Raw genomic sequence first — 17,493 nt, 5'->3', positions numbered from 1 at the left:
ATAATCTGTTTTCCTGTTCTTGCAACCAAAGTGGATAACCTCACATTTATCCACATTAAATTGCATCTGCCATGAATTTGCCCACTCACCTAACCTATCCAAGTCACCCTGCATCCTCTTAGCATCCTCCTCACAGCTAACACCACCGCCCAGCTTCGTGTCATCTGCAAACTTGGAGATGCTGCATTTAATTCCCTCGTCTAAATCATTAATATATATTGTAAACAACTGGGGTCCCAGCACTGAGCCTTGCGGTACCCCACTAGTCACTGCCTGCCATTCTGAAAAGGTCCCGTTTACTCCCACTCTTTGCTTCCTGTCTGCCAACCAATTCTCTATCCACATCAATACTATACCCCCAATACCTCGTGCTTTAAGTTTGCACAGTCATCTCCTGTGTGGGACCTTGTCAAAAGCCTTTTGAAAATCTAAATATATCACATCCATTGGCTCTCCCCCATCCACTCTACTAGTTACATCTTCAAAAAATTCTGTAAGATTCGTCAGACATGATTTTCCTTTCACAAATCCATGCTGACTTTATCCGATGATTTCACCTCTTTCCAAATGTGCTGTTATCACATCTTTGATAACCGACTCTTGCATTTTCCCCACCACCGATGCAGACTAACTGGTCTATAATTCCCCGGTTTCTCTCTCCCTCCTTTTTTAAAAAGTGGGGTTACATTAGCCACCCTCCAATCCTCAGGAACTAATCCAGAATCAAAGGAGTTTTGAAAAATTATCACTAATGCATCCACTATTTCTTGGGCTACTTCCTTAAGCACTCTGGGATGCAGACCATCTGGCCCTGGGGATTTATCTTGCCAATGTTGCCACAGCCGCAGTACTTTCTGTTACATACGTGGTGAGCATACGCTTAAATCTCAAAGATGGAATATGACTCCTCTTATTAAGAAAGCCTATGAGCTCTACTTTGGGTGTAAAATTGGTGACCCAGGTGCTGTTGATCTCAATGCTTGACTCAGAGATACTCGAAAGTCAATGTCGTTCGCTGTCCTGATAATATGGTAAGAGGAGAAGGATCTTGTGATAGACTGCTACTTCTGTCTGACCAGTGTGTCTGGTTTCTCTGCTAAAAACAAGAAATCTATTGAATACTCCAATCTCCCTTCAGCCATGAGACCTGTGCCACATGCAGATAGCCTTCCCGTACTGAATTCACCAGAGACTAGGAGTCTAGAGGCGGTAGGTGAAGATATCATGATGCAAGAGCCAGGAATGGAAAACAACACTGATAGTGATACAGATCTTGAACCGTTTATGTCAAGGAAACCTCATATGATAACTCAGTCTGAGCTACATCACATGGTTAGAGACATGGGTTTGTCAAAGACAAAAGGAGAATTACTGAGTTCAAGATGCCAGGATGGAATCTGCTGTCACCAGACACAAATATTTCCATGGAGGGTTTTGATCCTTGAGACAGAATAATTGATGCCAAGTTTAAGGAAACATTTTAGTTGATTCACAAACCAGACAGGTCATCAGTGATAAGCAATTTGAAGAACTTCTAGTGGGACTGGAGAAAATCAAATGGAAGGCATTCAAGTATGTTGTTGAAAATTTTCATGGCAACTACAGAGCACCAAACTACGTGCAGCTGGTTGGAAATATGCTTCAAGCATATAAAACCACAAAGTGCAATGTGTTACTAAAGATTCATTTTCTGCATTCTCATTTGGACTTTTTTTGCTGCCAATTTTGGCGATGTCAGAGACAAGCATGCTGAAAGGTTTCACCAGGTCATTGCAGTCATGGAGAAACAGTATCAGGACAACTGGTGTTCATCAGTGTTGGCTGATTATTGTTGGACACTTAAGCAAGAAGCATCAAACACTGAGTGCAAAGGAAAATCATCAACAAAACTTTTTTAGCTTAGTTGAACTATTGCAAAGCAACAGCATCGTTATGCAATTAAATGAATTATATTCAAAAAAGGTTAATTTCTTGTTTCTCCAAATTCCAAAATCATACAAGTAGTCTGAAATTATATTTGTGTTCTGCTTCAAACGATGTATCATAACTGCAAAAAACTCTGTGGAAGTAACACTTTCAAAAATGTTTGCTGTCCAGTGTCAAATGAGATGTTCTGTGGCCAGTAACATTATCCTGAGTTTATTTAATTAATTAGTGCTAGATAATACAGTACAGAAATGAGCTACTCAACCATCAAGACATTAACACTAAATTAATTTTATTATTCCTACATTCCCATAAACTTTCCCCAGATCCTACCACTCATCTACAAACTAGGGGCAATTAACCAACTGTCTCACATTTCTTTGGGATGCGGGAGGAAAAGGAATACCTTGAGTAAGTCAAAATGATCACAAACATGGAAACTTTAAAGACAGAGCATTAGGGTCCAGGTTGAACGGGGTCATTGAATTTGAACTTTTCAGCTGCCATTCCAGGGCAGCACAGTAGTGTGGTGGTTCGCACAAAGCTTTACGGTACCAGCGACGCTGGTTCAGTTCCTGCCTCTACCTGTAAGGAGCTTGTACGTTCTCCGCATGACCACATGGGTTCTTTCAGGTGCTCTGGTTTCTTCCCACCGTCCAAAGATATACCAGTTGGTAGGTTAGTTGGTTATTGTAAATTGTCCTGTGGCTAGGTTGTGATCAAATCGGGGGATTGCTGGGCAGCATAGCTCTGCGCTTACCTCAATCAATCAATAAAGAAATAAATAAATAAATTCTGGACGTTTGAACTGACATCACAGATCACTTGACTTGGCCTCTAGATGACTAATAAAACTACCATGTCTACTTTTTTTTATGCAATAGAGCCTTACCATTAGCCGAGAGGTCTGTGGACCTCAGGATGGGAACCCCTGCTTTAAATGGTGACACTGGCAAGTGTCAGCATCAGGTAAGCTCTAATATGACGTGCAGAATAGAGTGTAAAGCTCCCTCAGTTATATTTATTCCAGTACATCAACACATCATGAATTGACTCAGCAACTGCCTCTATATAAGAATGTATATAGTAATAATGGGCAGTGTTCCACTCAGGATTGAAGCCCAATTAGAATTAGTCTGTCTGTCACATTTCTCATGCACTCTTATATTTGGCAGATAGAATGGCCTTCAATCAAATCAGCCTGTGATCTATTCCTGTTTCTGGCAGTGAATACATATTGTTGTGACCCGACGTGACAATGTTACCACCCAATGTAGGAAATCAGTTTTTGGCATAGATATGTGGTTTTTCAATGTGTATTCCTGAAAGACTGAACGAAGAACCATGAATACTATAACCTGAGACCAAAACAGAAAAAAACTGAATGACTGCCGAATCAGACCGCCAGATTGTGTCCTTTCGCCCTGCATTCAAACAGAAGCTGAAAAATGAGGGTTCAGTACAGGAAGTCATACAGTGCTGGTTTGAGGAAACAAAGCAACACACACAAAATACTGGAGGAACTCAGCAGGTCAAACAGCATTTAGGTAAATAAATAGATAGTTGACATTTCAGGCCGAGACCCTTCTTCAGGACTGTGGAAACAAATGAGCTTCTGCAGAACTGCTTTGAATCACCGAATTGGTCCACGTTCAAAGACTCAGCACTAAGCCTAGTAGACACTTAGATAGTAGGGCACCACTGTCACAGACACAGTTCCCTCAAAGCTGTTGTGGGTGCACCCACGCAGTAACTGAAATGCTCCCGCGCACATAGCCTTTGTTTCCCTGCTGTTGGAATAAAGACAGACGAGGAAAAGTTCTCGAAATGTGAAAGGTTTCCTTTCCTGTACTGCATTTCATTATACCCTTCAATTAATAAATAAAATCAAAATTATGTGAGCTTTCATTCTAAATATTTATAGTATGCATATTACAAAAAAAAGTTAAGGTGCCACGCAGCTTTCAGACTGTGTAAAAATTTCCTGCTCAGAGCAACGTTTCGGTTGCTCAGCTGTACAAAACTTAGAAGGAACACTGGACTCACAGAGTTTATCAGCAAAGGATTTGAGGACTGTACTAAAGAAGCCAATCTGGATGTTTCCAAACAGTAAACATGGATGAACTAGGAGATCCATCCCTATCGAGGTCTAGAACTGCAGTGTTCAAATCAGGTGATCCTAACCATTACAAGAAATTGAGATAAGACCTCTATAAAGCCATCAGGAATGCCAAGAGATAATATTAGTCCAAAATTGACTTGCAGACCCAGCCATCAGTTATGGGAAGCAACAAAATGAAATCAGGCAACATTGCTAGCTAAAAGCACAGCTCTTTTTTATTAGCCTGATGCATTTTGAACAGAAGGGGATCAGAATGTCACTACCCACCCTGACTGTCTCCAATGCACCTGAACCTATAGTCAACACTGCAGCTGCAAGATCAGTTTCCTGGAGGGTAAGCATCTGGCTGGAATGGTGCTCCTGGCAATGTCCTTAGATCACAGATCAGCAGCAGGGGTGTTTGCAGACATTTTTAACCTCTCTCTGCTTCAAAACAAGGTTCCCACCTGCTTTAAGAATGTTCAGAATGAGAATCAGAATCAGGTTTATTATCACCAGCACGTGACGTGAAATTTGTTAACTTAGCAGCAGCAGTTCAATGCAATGCATAATATAGAAGAGAAAAAAAACTTATCCCAGCACATAAGAAAAGCAAGGTGTTCCTCAATGAGTACTGCCCAGAGGCCCTGACAACCACCATGATGAAGTGCTTTGAGAGGCTGGTCACGGCACACATTAACTCCAGCTTCCCAGACAATGTCAACCCACTATAGTTTACCTACTGCTGAAATAGATCTATGGCAGATGCCATCTCCCTGGCCCTTTACTCACCTTTGCAGCATTTTTGTTTTTATGCAAGTAAAAATACCTACATTAGACTACTGTTTATTGACTACAGCCCCACCTTCAATAGTATACTTGCAAGAAAACTCGTCTCCAAACTCGGCTGGACCAGGGACTCCAGGTTTCCCTCTCCAGCTAGATCCTTGACTCCCTGACTGGCAGACCACAATCAGTAAGGACAGGCAACAACACCTCTGCCTTGATTATTCTCAACATTATTCTCTCCACACAGCTGCGTCCTCATCTCCCTACTCTACTCCCTGTACACTCATGCTCAAACTCCATCTACAAGTTTGCGGATGATTCCACCACTGTGGGCCATATCTTTCATAGTAATGAGTCAGTACAGGAAGCAGATAGAGAGTCCACTGACATGGTGTCATGACAACCTTTTGCCCAATGTCAGTAAAACAAAAGAGCGGATCATTGACTTCAGGAAGGGAGAAGTGCACTTATTTACATCAATAGCGCTGAGGTCAAGAGAGTTGAAAGCTTTTAGTCCTTAGAAGTAAACATCATCAATAGCCTGTCTTTGTTCCAACACATTATTGCCATTGTCAAGGAAGCTCACCAGAGCCTGTATTTCTTCAGGATATGGGGAGGAACATACAAACTTTTGGACAGTGCCAGAATTGAACTCTGAACTCAGACACCCTGAGCTATAATTGTGTTGCGTTTACCACCATGCTACTATGACGTCCCATTATTATACGCTAGAAGGAAACTACTCAGCATTTTGAGCTATCCTTGGCACCCCACTATTTCCTCATAGACAGCAAATTATTTTCCATAATGTCTCTCTATGTAATTCATTTTTGAAAATCCTGATTAAGACTCTTTCTCTAATCCCTGCAGGCAGTGAATTTCAGATAATCAGTACACTACCAAACTTATTGTCACTTCCCTCAACTTATCTCATCTAAACCTGTACTTGCACCTCCATCAAAGGTCCTCTCACACTTATTTGGTCCAAGGACAACATCTGAGCTTCTCTAGTGTAACTTGCTGTTGAAATACCTTGCCCTGAGAATAACATTTCCTTTACCTCCTTTCTAAAGTTGGACACAGTACTCTAGCAGAGGCCAAGCCAGTAACTCATAAAGGTTCAACATCTCCTTTTCAACATGGCAGAGAGGTGGAAGTATGAAATGCTCCTGCTTCACATCTCCAGCCGCCTCAAGTTGATTCTGAGCACTGAAACGGAGTTTGCACTAAATCCCCTAAGAGCTCTGGTTTTCTCCAATATCCTAAGGATATGTGATAGGCTAAATGGCCACCATAAAACTGCCCTCTGTGTGGATCAGAAGTTCCCACTTTTTATGGCATGGACCAATACCATTAAGCAAGGATTCCATGGACCCTAGGTTAAGAACCCTGGTGTAGATAGGTTATAGAAGAATAAGGGGAGTTACTGGACACATGAGGGAGAATTGGAACCAGTGATCACAGCTGAAGGTTATATACTGCATGTCACATGAAGAAAGGATCAGACCTCAGGTTTTGTCATAAACACAGGAGATTCTGCAGATGCTGGAAATCCAGAGCAACACACACAAGATACTGGAGGAATTCAGCAGGTCAGGCAGCATGTGTGGATGGAAATAAACAGCTGATGCTTTGGACTGAGACCTTTCATCGAGATTGGAAAGGGGGAGGAATGAAGCCAGAATGAGAAGGTGTGGGAGGGAAAGGAGTCAACCTGCAGCTGATAGATGAAACCAAGTGAGGGGGGAGGTAGGCGGGTGGAGAGTAAAAAGCTGGGAGGTAAGAGGTGGAAAAGGTGAAGGAAGAAGAAGGAATCTGAGAGGAGAGCAGACCATAGGAGAAGGGGAAGGAGAAGGGGCACCAGAGGGAGATGATGGGCAGGTGAGGAGAAGGGAAAGGCAAAGAGGAGAGTAAGAATGGGAATGGAAGAGAGAGGAGAGGGAGAAATTACTTGTTGCTTCTACACCCACTCCCTTGACCTCATGGTATTTATGTGGATGGTCTAGTTGAGGCATAACCTCTGACAACCATGGGTTATGGTTCCAACCACTGGAGTATTTTCCTGCTGACTTTTGTTTTGACCCACTCAGTTAAACACTGCTTTGATATTAAGGGCAATCACATTCACTTGATTCAGGTTGTGCTGATTGGTCCTGGGAAAATCTAAATCAGGTGATACTGAGCAGATTATTGGTGAACAAGTGCTGCTTGTTAGCACAGTTGGTATCATCTTCCATCACTTTGCTAATGACTGACAGTAGGCTGATTGGGCAGTAATTAGATGAACTGGATGATTTGGGAGAAGGCAGGAGAATGGGGTTGAGAAGGATAGTATATCTGCCATGATAGAATGGTGAAGCAGACTTGATGGGTCGAATGGCCTGATTCTGCTCCTTTGTCTTTTGGATTTGTGGCTTGTGATCAGATACACCAATGCAATTTTCCACTAGCTGGGTTGACGCAGTGCTGTTTTACTTTACTGGATTGGCTTGGCTCAAGGTAGATTCATTGAGCTGGAATGTTTTGTTATCCTCTAACTTTGCTGTATTTAATGCTCCTTATTGTATTGTCAACCACATCTTCGATCATTTAATGAACACTAGCTGGCAAGGTAGGGTGATAGAGCACCACTGTTTGCAGTACATCTATTATCTCACTCACTGCGACGAAAAGAAGTGAAAAATATTAAAGAAACATTGGAACAGCAAAGGAAATGGCTGCTGCTGAGTCATTCTTTGATCCGTAAGCCTCCTGTGAAAAATAATTCTAATAAAAGCATTGCTAAAGAAAATGGTTGCATTTGGACAGTGGCATTGAATAGATTTGAAAACTGGATCCAAGAACACAGGAGGAACATGATCATTTAGAGCAGGGGTTCCCAATATTTTTTTTATGCGATAGACCCTTACCATGAACTGAAAGGTCCGAGGACCCCAGGTTGGGAACCCCTTGATTTAAAGCGACCAACACCACTAAGAACCACCACCACTTAGATCCAGAATTAAGTCAAAAGCCCAATGTGAGAGATGCTAGTGTTGGACTTAGTTTCATGGGCAAGTGGAAAGAATTGAGACAATGATTGCAATTCAGTTAGATTTAGCATGTTTTGGAAAAGAACATAGTACATAGAACATAGGAACAGGCTCTTCAACCTGTAATGTCTGTAACATCGATGATGCCAAATACATCACAGGAACAGGCTCTTCAACCTGTAATGTCTGTAACATCGATGATGCCAAATACATCACAGGAACAAGCTCTTCAACCCGTAATGTCTGTAACATCGATGATGCCAAATACATCACAGGAACAGGCTCTTCAACCTGTAATGTCTGTAACATCGATGATGCCAAATACATCACAGGAACAGGCTCTTCAACCCATAATGTCTATAACATCGATGATGCCAAATGAAACCATTCCCATCTGCATGCACAAGATGGATAAAGTGTTAAAGTTTTAAACTGGGTAACAGATAACTTTATAAGACTGAGACATGATTTAACAAAATAGCTACTTGAAACTAAATCGGCATGACAGAAGGCATTCAACAAACACATTCTCAAAAATGGGCAGAACCCAATCATGTGTACAAGCTTACAGTCATGGATTTCAAGGACCATATTGGATCAGGTCATGCAAAAAGCGAAAGCTTATTACACTTACAGTGGGCTCAACAAGGCAAAAAGTTTGAAGGAGGTTAACAGATGCAGGGATCAGATTAAGAAAGAAGTTAAGAAGGCAAAGTGTTTGCATGAAAAATAGTGTCCAAAAATATCAATGAAAAGTCTTAGATATTCCATCATAAGCGAAGGACAAAAAGAAAGAGTAGGGCCTGTTAGCAAGCAAATAATACCATCAGCTTGTAGAAAAATAGTAAAGCTGTAAGTAAATGTATTGCCTTCATGGAAGAGAGAGAAGTCACAGGTGTTGGCATTAAAGAAGTAAAATGCTGAAAATGGAGAGGGATTACAGTAAGCACTTGAGAATCTTTAAAAATGGCACGGTGCAAGATGTAGATAAAATGCTCTTTTAAGAAATGGGAGGAAATAGAGGAGCCTTGGATAACAATTTTCCAATCTTCTAATTTTGGTGCTGGTTGATTAGAAGGTTGCTGTGTTGGCCAGGATCAGTCAAACTGGATCACTTAGATCCATCAATAGCAAGACTACCATAGATCTGGACAGGCCAGATCCCTCAGATAACCAGTGACCAGACTGACTCATATCTACATCAGCCTGGGTCACAGATATAAATCAACCAGATGATACAAATCCACAGTGACCAGGATCACTCAGAACGTACACTGACCCGTAACACCACAGCAGTTTGGATCAGTCATGGTTATTTGAATATTATCTGAAGAATTAAAATCAGAATCAGGTTTACTATCACTGACGTATGTCATGAAAGTTGTTGTCTTTACAGCAGCAATACAATGCAATACATAATAATAGAAAAACCTTGAATTACGGTAAGTATATATATATATATATATATATATATATATATATATATATGTATATATATATATATATATATATATATATATAGTTAGATTAAATAAGTAGTATAAAAATAGAAATAAAAAAGTAGTGTTCATGGGTTCAATGTCCATTCAGAAATCAGATGGCAGAGGAGAGGAAGCTGTTCCTGAATCATTCACTGAGTTGGTGCCTTCAGGCTTCTGTACCTCCTTCCTGATGGTAGCAATGGGAATAAGGCACAGCCTGGGTGGTGGGGGTCCTTACTAATAGGTACCATCTTACAGAGGCTTTGCTCCTTGAGGATACCCAGATGCTGGGGATGCTAGTGCCCATGATGGCGATAACTACGTTTACAACTTTCTGCAGCTTATTTTGATCCTGAGCAATAATCCACCCTCCCCCCATATCAGACACTATGTGTATCATTTGCTTTGCTTCCCAGACTGAGTTGGATATTTATGAAATGTGTGTATATATTATATTCTTTGTGCATTCCTTTTTTATGCTTTAAATCCAAACCAGAACAAATATTAAGTCATCGTCAAGGGCTCTTATTATCCTGTTCCACATCTATGTGCAGCAACTCACTCAGTTATTGCCAATCTTGTCAATGTCTGCACTGAACAGAAACTCCAGTGTTCCTTGTAAATGCTGTGATAATCCTCTGCTAAACCAAATCACCCTACCTAATTTTTTTACAGATACAATTTCTCCATTACATGATTTCTGTGGCCTTTTGCCAAAGATTCTTGTAATCATTATCATACTTTTTGGGTACATGTTTGCTTTGTGTGACAGGTTATCATGGCACAGAGCCAATACCTGCCCTTTTTTTGGTAGTGACATTCTGCTTGATTTCAGACCCAATTTTTTTCCTTTTCCTGGTCTTGACTTCTGCCTTCATTCCAATACCTGAGTTTTCCAGAAAGCTGCTCCATACTTGTATACAAATCCAAATTGTGTGAGCACATTCTCAGGAACTGTACAAAATGCATCAATGGGCTCTCACCCCTTTGTGAAGAATAGCACATATTGATATATTTCATTCTTTTCAAAAATGCTCCATTTATGATCGATACAATTTCCACACTGACAAATCGCAAAAAACCTGCAACTCTTAATTAATTTAACTATTTTATATCCATATGTACTGTAATTCACAGTTTTAAAAAATATTATGTATTGCATTGTACTGCTGCTGCAAAGACAACAAATTTTACAACACATGCCGATGATATTAAACCTAATTCAGATTCTGATTCTGGAAATCTAATGAATATTAGAATTAAAACTTGCTCTGGTAATCTGATAGTTGGGCATTCGACTTGCCTAATATAGAAAATCTGACAGCACCAATTCATTAAGTCATTGTGATTTACCTGCTCTTCACCACTAGTAACTTCACTCCATTGCAGTTATGTTTGTTTTGTCAGTATGGAATCACATTTTAGTGCCCCTTCAGTGCCTCAGACTTAGTATAAAAACTTCAGTCCCTTGGTCCCAATCCCTCACAGTTTATTGTTTCCAGCATCTGGTGCTGACTGGCTCAGCTTGGGCCCAGCGCCCGGCTACTAAATTGGAAGCAGCTGCATGCAATTCACTGCCCACGATCTTAGGTCTGTCAATCAGCACAATTACCAGCCACGTCACATAGCACTTACCGAGTCAATGATTCCCTGGAGAGCAGTGAAGCCATCGTTTACAGGGAAGACATGGTCCCTACTGTCTGCAATCCGTGCCAGCTGCAGGGGTGGATGAGAAGCCGGGTGGTGGGGTGGGGGGATGGGTGGGAAGAGGGGACGGGTGGGGAAATATGTGAAAGAAATAAAGCATTGGGTAAATTCTTTCACAGAAGTGAGAATTAACATTTAGAGGTTTTGAAAAAAACAGAGCATGTCTATCTATATACACTATTTTGAAAGAGAGCTTTAAATTCAGTTGTATGTTAATATCCAAAATTCAAGATGTGACAACTTTGTTTAAATTTAATTAAACGGCAAAGAAAAGAAATGATCAAGAACCAAGTTTACACTACTGCTCAGTGTCGTAATTTGTTTTCAGATCATTTATTTTGCACTGGTTGAGGTAAGCGGTATTGGAAATGGAAACTGAAAAGAATACTGAATGCCAGAATCAAGGACTTCCCAACATCCCATGCAGTGCCCAGGTTCTTCCCAATGTTCTTCAGGAGTATGGTTGCTGATCCCGACAGTTTAGCATTTGACTGGCTTCACAAATGCAACATTTTGTTTTCATTTCATCTGTTCCCAAGAAGCAGAGTTGCCTTGGTGCATTTTGAATCAGGAGCTGTTTTGGTGAGCACACCTTCCAGAAATCAACTTTGTTATCAGGTAGAACTCCCTATTGATGCCATAAAGACCTTAAGACCATAAGACATATTGTAAGAGCAGAATGGTGTACAAAGGCTGTTGTAAATCTAGTCAAGAAGAAAAGAAGAGCTTATGTAAGGTTCAAAAAGCTAGGTAATGATAGAGAGCTAGAAGATTATAAGGCTAGCAGGAAGGAGTTCAAGAAAGAAATTAGGAGAGCCAGAAGGCCTTGGTGGACAGGATTAAGGAAAAGCCCAAGGCATTCTACAAGTATGTTAAAAGCAAGAGGATAAGATGTGAGAGAATAGGACCAATCAAGTGTGACAGTGGAAAAGAGTGTATGGAACTAGATGAGATAGCAAATGCACTTGATGAGTACTTTGCTTCAGTATTCAACACAGAAAAGGATCTTGGTAATTATAGGGATGACTTAAAGAGGACGCAAAAGCTTGAGCATGTAGATAATAAGAAAGAGGATGTGCTGGAGCTTTTGGAAAGCATCAAGTTGGATAAGTCACCGGGACCGGACGGGATGCACCCCGGGTTACTGTGGGAGGCGAGGGAGGAGATTGCTGAGCCTCTGGCGATGATCTTTGCATCATCAATGATGATGGGAGAGGTTCCAGAGGATTGGAGGTTGCGGATGTTGTTCCATTATTCAAAAAAGGGAGTAAAGATAGCCCAGGAAATTATAGGCCAGTGAGTCTTACTTCAGTGGTTAGTAAGTTGATGGAGAAGATCCTGAGAGGCAGGATTTATGAATATTTGGAGAGGCATAACATGATTAGGAATAGTCAGCATGGCTTTGTGAAAGACAGGTCATGTCTTATAAGCCTGATTGAATTTTTTGAGGATATGACTGAACATATTGACGATGGTAGAGCAGTAGATGGAGTGTATATGGATTTCAGCAGGGCATTTGACAAGATACCCCATGCAAGGCTTATCGAGAAAGTAAGGAGGCATGGGATCCAAGCGGACATTGCTTGGTGGATCCAGAACTGACTTGCCCACAGGAGGCAAAGAGTGGTTGTAGACAGGTCATATTCTGCATGGAGGTCAGGTACCAGTGGAGTGCCTCAGGGATCTGTTCTGAGACCCCTACTCTTTGTGATTTTTATAAATGACCTGAATGAAGAAGTGGAGGGATGGGTTAGGAAATTTGCTGATGCCACAAAGGTTGGAGGTGTTGTGAATAGTGTGGAGGACTGTCAGAGGTTACAGCGGGATATTGATAGGATGCAAAAATGGACTGAGAAGTGGCAAATGGAGTTCAACCCAGATAATTGTGAGGTGGTTCATTTTGGTAGGTCAAATATGATGACAGAATACAGTATTAATGGTAAGTCTCTTGGCAGTGTGGAGGATCAGAGGGATCTTGGGGTCCAAGTCCATAGGACACTCAAGGCTGCTGCACAGGTTGACTCTGTAGTTAAGACAGCATAAAGGTGCATTGGCCTTCATCAATCACGGGATTGAGTTTAGAAGTCGAGAGGTAATGTTGCAGCTATATAGGACCCTGGTCAGACCCCACTTGGAGTACTGTGCTCATTTCTGGTCGCCTCACTATAGGAAGGATGAGGAAACCATAGAAAGGGTACAGAGGAGATTTATAAGGATGTTGCCTGGATTGGGGAACATGCCTTATGAGAATAGGTTGAGTGAACTCGGCCTTTTTTCCTTGGAGTGACAGAGGATGAGAGGTAACCTGATAGAGGTGTACAAGCTGATGAGAGGTATTGATCGTGTGATAGTCAGAGACTTTTTCCTAGGGCTGAAATGGCTAGCACGAGAGGGCACAGTTTTAAGGTGTTGGAAGTAGGTATGGTGGAGATATCAGAAGTAAGTTTTTTATGCAGAGTGGTGAATGCATGGAATAGGCTGCTGGCGACAGTGGTGGAGGCGGATACGATAGGGTCTTTTAAGAGACTCTTGGACAGGTATATAGAGCTCAGAAAAATAGAAGGCTATGGGTAACCCTAGGTAATTTCTCAGGTAAGGACATGTTCGGCACAGCCTTGTGGGCCGAAGACCCTGTATGGTGCTGTGGGTTTTCTATGTAAGTCGGCCCTTTGGCCATTCGAGTCTGTTCCGCCATTCCATCATGGCTGATTTATTATCCTTCTCAACCCCATTCTCATGCCTTCTCCCAGTAACCTTTGATCTCTTACTAATTGGTCACCGAATTACAGGAAGGATATTAATAAGGTTGAAAGAGTGCAGAGAAGGTTTACAAGGATGTTGCCAGGACTTGAGAAACTGAGTTACAGAGAAAGGTCGAATAGGTTAGGACTTTATTCCCTGGAGCGTAGAAGAATGAGGGGACACTTGATAGAGGTATATACAATTATGATGGGTATAGACAGAGTGAATGCAAGCAGGCTTTTTCCACTGACGCTAGGGGAGAAAAAAAAAACGACAGGGCATGGGTTAAGGGTGAAGGGGGAAAAGTTTAAAGGGAACGTTAGGGGCAGCTTCTTCACACAGAGAGTGGTGGGAGTGTGGAATGAGCTGCCAGATGAAGTGGTAAATGCGGGCTCACTTTTAACATTTAAGAATACTTGGACAGGTACATGGATGAGAGGTGTATGGAGGGATATGGGCCAGGTGCAGGTCAGAATCTATCAACCTCCACTTTAAATATATCCAGTGACTTTGCCTGCACAGCCATCTGCAGATTCTAACATCAATGGCATCAATTATAGGTCCACATTTCTTGCAGATCACTCTGTTTCTTCTATGGTGACTGCTAATACAACAAAGCCTTGATAGGAGAGGACAGCAACAAATAGGAGAATGAAGACTATTAAGGTTGATGCAGAACATTGGCTCAAAACATTGACCATCAAATATTGTCTGACCCACTGAGAGTCTCCAGCAGTTATTGGGTTTTTTTGACAACATGTGCAGTCTCTTGTGTCTCCAGGACTCCGGCATTTCTGGCTCTGTGCCCTTCCCACACCCACTCTTCACTCATCTTTGTGGCTGTGTGCCCTTTATGTTGCAGACTGGCAATTCCTCTGACTTACGAAAGGGGATGTTTGTTCAAGGTCTAGTTCTATCAGGAGATTTCATCCTCAGCACAAAATAATCAGGTATCTACAAAGATTGACGTAAATGTTAGCAGCCATGCAATTCCAAATGACAGACAGCATCTTTTGTGCATTAGTTGGTTGTTTTGAAATTTACAAAGAGCTTTAAGAGGATAAGAGACGGTAGCAATGTGTAAATATTAAACAACACCTTCAAGTATGACCAGTCTAAAAAGGTGACAACATCCTGAGAAAGTAATTTAAACTGCCTAGAAAAGAATATTCCCACTAAATAAAAGTTTGTGCTGTTTGAGGAAAATCAGAGCGAATGAAAGGAATATCGTGAAAATATGAACATCTGGAAAAGCTGAAGTCAAATGGTCAGGGGGAATGTAGCTGGCTGCAGTCAGAGCAACCTCTGTCTCTGCACTTCCCTGCTGTGGCTCGGCCCAGTCTCTAGAGCCTCCTAGTTCATTGACAGTAATTGGCACAGCCTGTACCTAATGCGCAAGCAAGGAAGAGCAAGGTTCTGAAGTCAAGGAAAGCAGAGACTGCTGGAAATACTCAAGAGGTCCAGAGAGCGAAAACAGGATTAATACTTCAGGTTCAAGGCTCTTCCTCAGACTTGCTCAGTATTTCCAATATAAGTTTAATGAACTTAGTGGTTTTTTTTGCATTGGGTAACTGGAGCAAGTAGTGAATGTACTCTTTCTGTGCTAGCACATCTCAACAACATTGATTTAACAAACAGTTCAACCTAACTTGAGAAACATTGAAGGTCAATACAATCACAGTCCCGGCAGGTGTCAACCTACCTTCTGGCAAGAGTTAGCAGGCAACAAGCAGTCATGAAAGTCCTGTCTGAACTTGTTCTTCTGCGGACACTGAAATTCTTCTCATGAACCCAGCCATCACTCAGTTGACACACACAAAATGTTGGAGAACTCAGCAGGCCAGGCAGCATCTATGGAAAAGATTATAGCTGACATTTCGGGCTGAGACCCTTCATCAGGACTGGTGAGGAAAGGTGACGAGTTCAGTCCACTTTCTCCAGTCCCCGATGAAGGATCTCAGCCCGAAACATCGACTATACTCTTTTCCATAGATGCTGCCTGGCCTGTTGAGCTCCCCCAGCATTTTGTGTGTGTTGTTTGGATTTCTATCATCTGCAGATTTTCTCATGTTTGTGATTGTGTCTCCCAGCTGAGACCAGTTAACTTAGCACAAGTGTTACTTTCCTGGATTTAATTTAACCTTTCTTTATTTCTGGGCATCCTGTACCTAATAAAATGGCCTCTTCATTTATGTTTGAAGTTTTCTGCTGCTGTGTCGCCCATCCACTTCAAGCTTCAATGCGTTGTGCATTCAGAGATGCTCTTCTGCACACCAGTGTTGTAACGTGTGGTTACTTGAGTTACTTTCGCTTTGCTGTCAGCTTGAACCAGTCTGGCCATTCTCCTCTGACCTATCTCATTAACAAGCTATTTTTGACCCACAGAACTGCTGCTCAGTGGATATTTATTTTTGTTTTTCTCATCATTCCCTGTAAACTCTAGAGACTGCTGTGCATGAAAATCCCAGGAGATCAGCCGTTTGTGAGATACTCAAACCACCCCATCTGGTACCAGCAATCATTCCACGGTCAAAGTCACTTAGATTATATTTCTTCCTGATTCTGATGTTGGGGCTGAACAACAACTGAACCTCTTGACCATGTCTGCATGGTCTTATGTATTGAATTGCTGCCACATGATTGACTGATTAGATATTTGCACAAGCAGGCAAGTGCACCTAATAAGGTAGCCACTGAGTATATGTAATTGTTCACAAAAGCACAATAAACATCAAATGAAAGCAGCTCACTGCGATGCAATTCTTTGAATTCTCGGACACAGGAAGTTGTGTGGCTTCTTTACAGGCTATCAGGCTCGGTATTACCAGTGGAATGTGCACAAATATTGCATTAATATAAATCTTCACATGTGCTTCACTATACATAGCCAGGAAATGGTGCACACCATAGGCAAATTATTAACTCTATTAGCTGCCCCCTAAATGAGAAAACAAACTCACAAATATACTTCCTTCAAATACTCAATTTGTGCTCAGTGGCTGACAATAAGGTGCATTCGTAAGATTATAAAATATTTGCTCAGATGTTCAACAGACAGCTGTGCTTTAATTTTGGCTAGACTTGAGGTACGTGAATTTATGGAATCATTGGAATGTTGCTCCCAGCCTTCAGCAGCAAGATAATTCACATAACCAACAATGTTGTAAACTGATGTTACTATTTCATTGTAAATACCCGCTATGGTGCGACAGGAAATGCTAATGGGACACCAAAAGTTGTTTGAAGACCAGATTCAAAATCTGGGTTTCCATCAACTTTAAGGTGACAGTTGTTAATTGACATTTTTAATTCAATGCTTTAGTATAGTTAACTGGGGAATTAGTTATAGTGTATGAATTTTGATTAAAAATATGAAATGATTTCTGCTGGTTTACTAATTACTAGTTTACACTAGTTAGCTGCTTTATTACGTATACCTGTACACCTGCTCATTGATGCAATTATCTAATCAGCCAATCATGTGGCAGCAACTCAATGCATAAAAGCATGCAGACATGGTCTAGTGGTTCAGTTATTGTTCAGAACAAACATCAGAATGGGAAAGAAATATGATCTAAGTGTGATCTAGCTGCCTCTCTTAACACCCCACGTTAAGGAGTTGGAGATGGAACTGGATGAATTCTGGATCATTTGGGAGGCAGAGGGGGTGATAGGTAGGATGTATAGAGAGGTAGTTACACCCAAGGTGCAGGAC

At 41.4% G+C, this 17,493-nt stretch overlaps 1 protein-coding gene across 2 annotated transcripts in view; it reads right to left on the bottom strand.

Annotated features, from left to right (window-relative positions):
- The window catches only part of LOC140734677 (anthrax toxin receptor 1-like), a 258,361-nt gene that overhangs the window by 164,576 nt on the left and 76,292 nt on the right, over positions 1-17,493 (bottom strand). For both annotated transcript variants that reach the window (XM_073058962.1, XM_073058970.1), the window contains exon 8: positions 10,965-11,045. In XM_073058962.1, coding sequence (XP_072915063.1) covers positions 10,965-11,045 — 81 coding nt within the window. The remainder of the gene's footprint in view (positions 1-10,964; positions 11,046-17,493) is intronic.

The sequence above is a fragment of the Hemitrygon akajei genome, chromosome 1, assembly GCF_048418815.1.
Source record: "Hemitrygon akajei chromosome 1, sHemAka1.3, whole genome shotgun sequence".
Taxonomy (NCBI): domain Eukaryota; kingdom Metazoa; phylum Chordata; class Chondrichthyes; order Myliobatiformes; family Dasyatidae; genus Hemitrygon; species Hemitrygon akajei.
The sequence above is the reverse complement of the archived record's forward strand: the minus strand, read 5'-3'. Positions and strand labels throughout refer to the sequence as shown.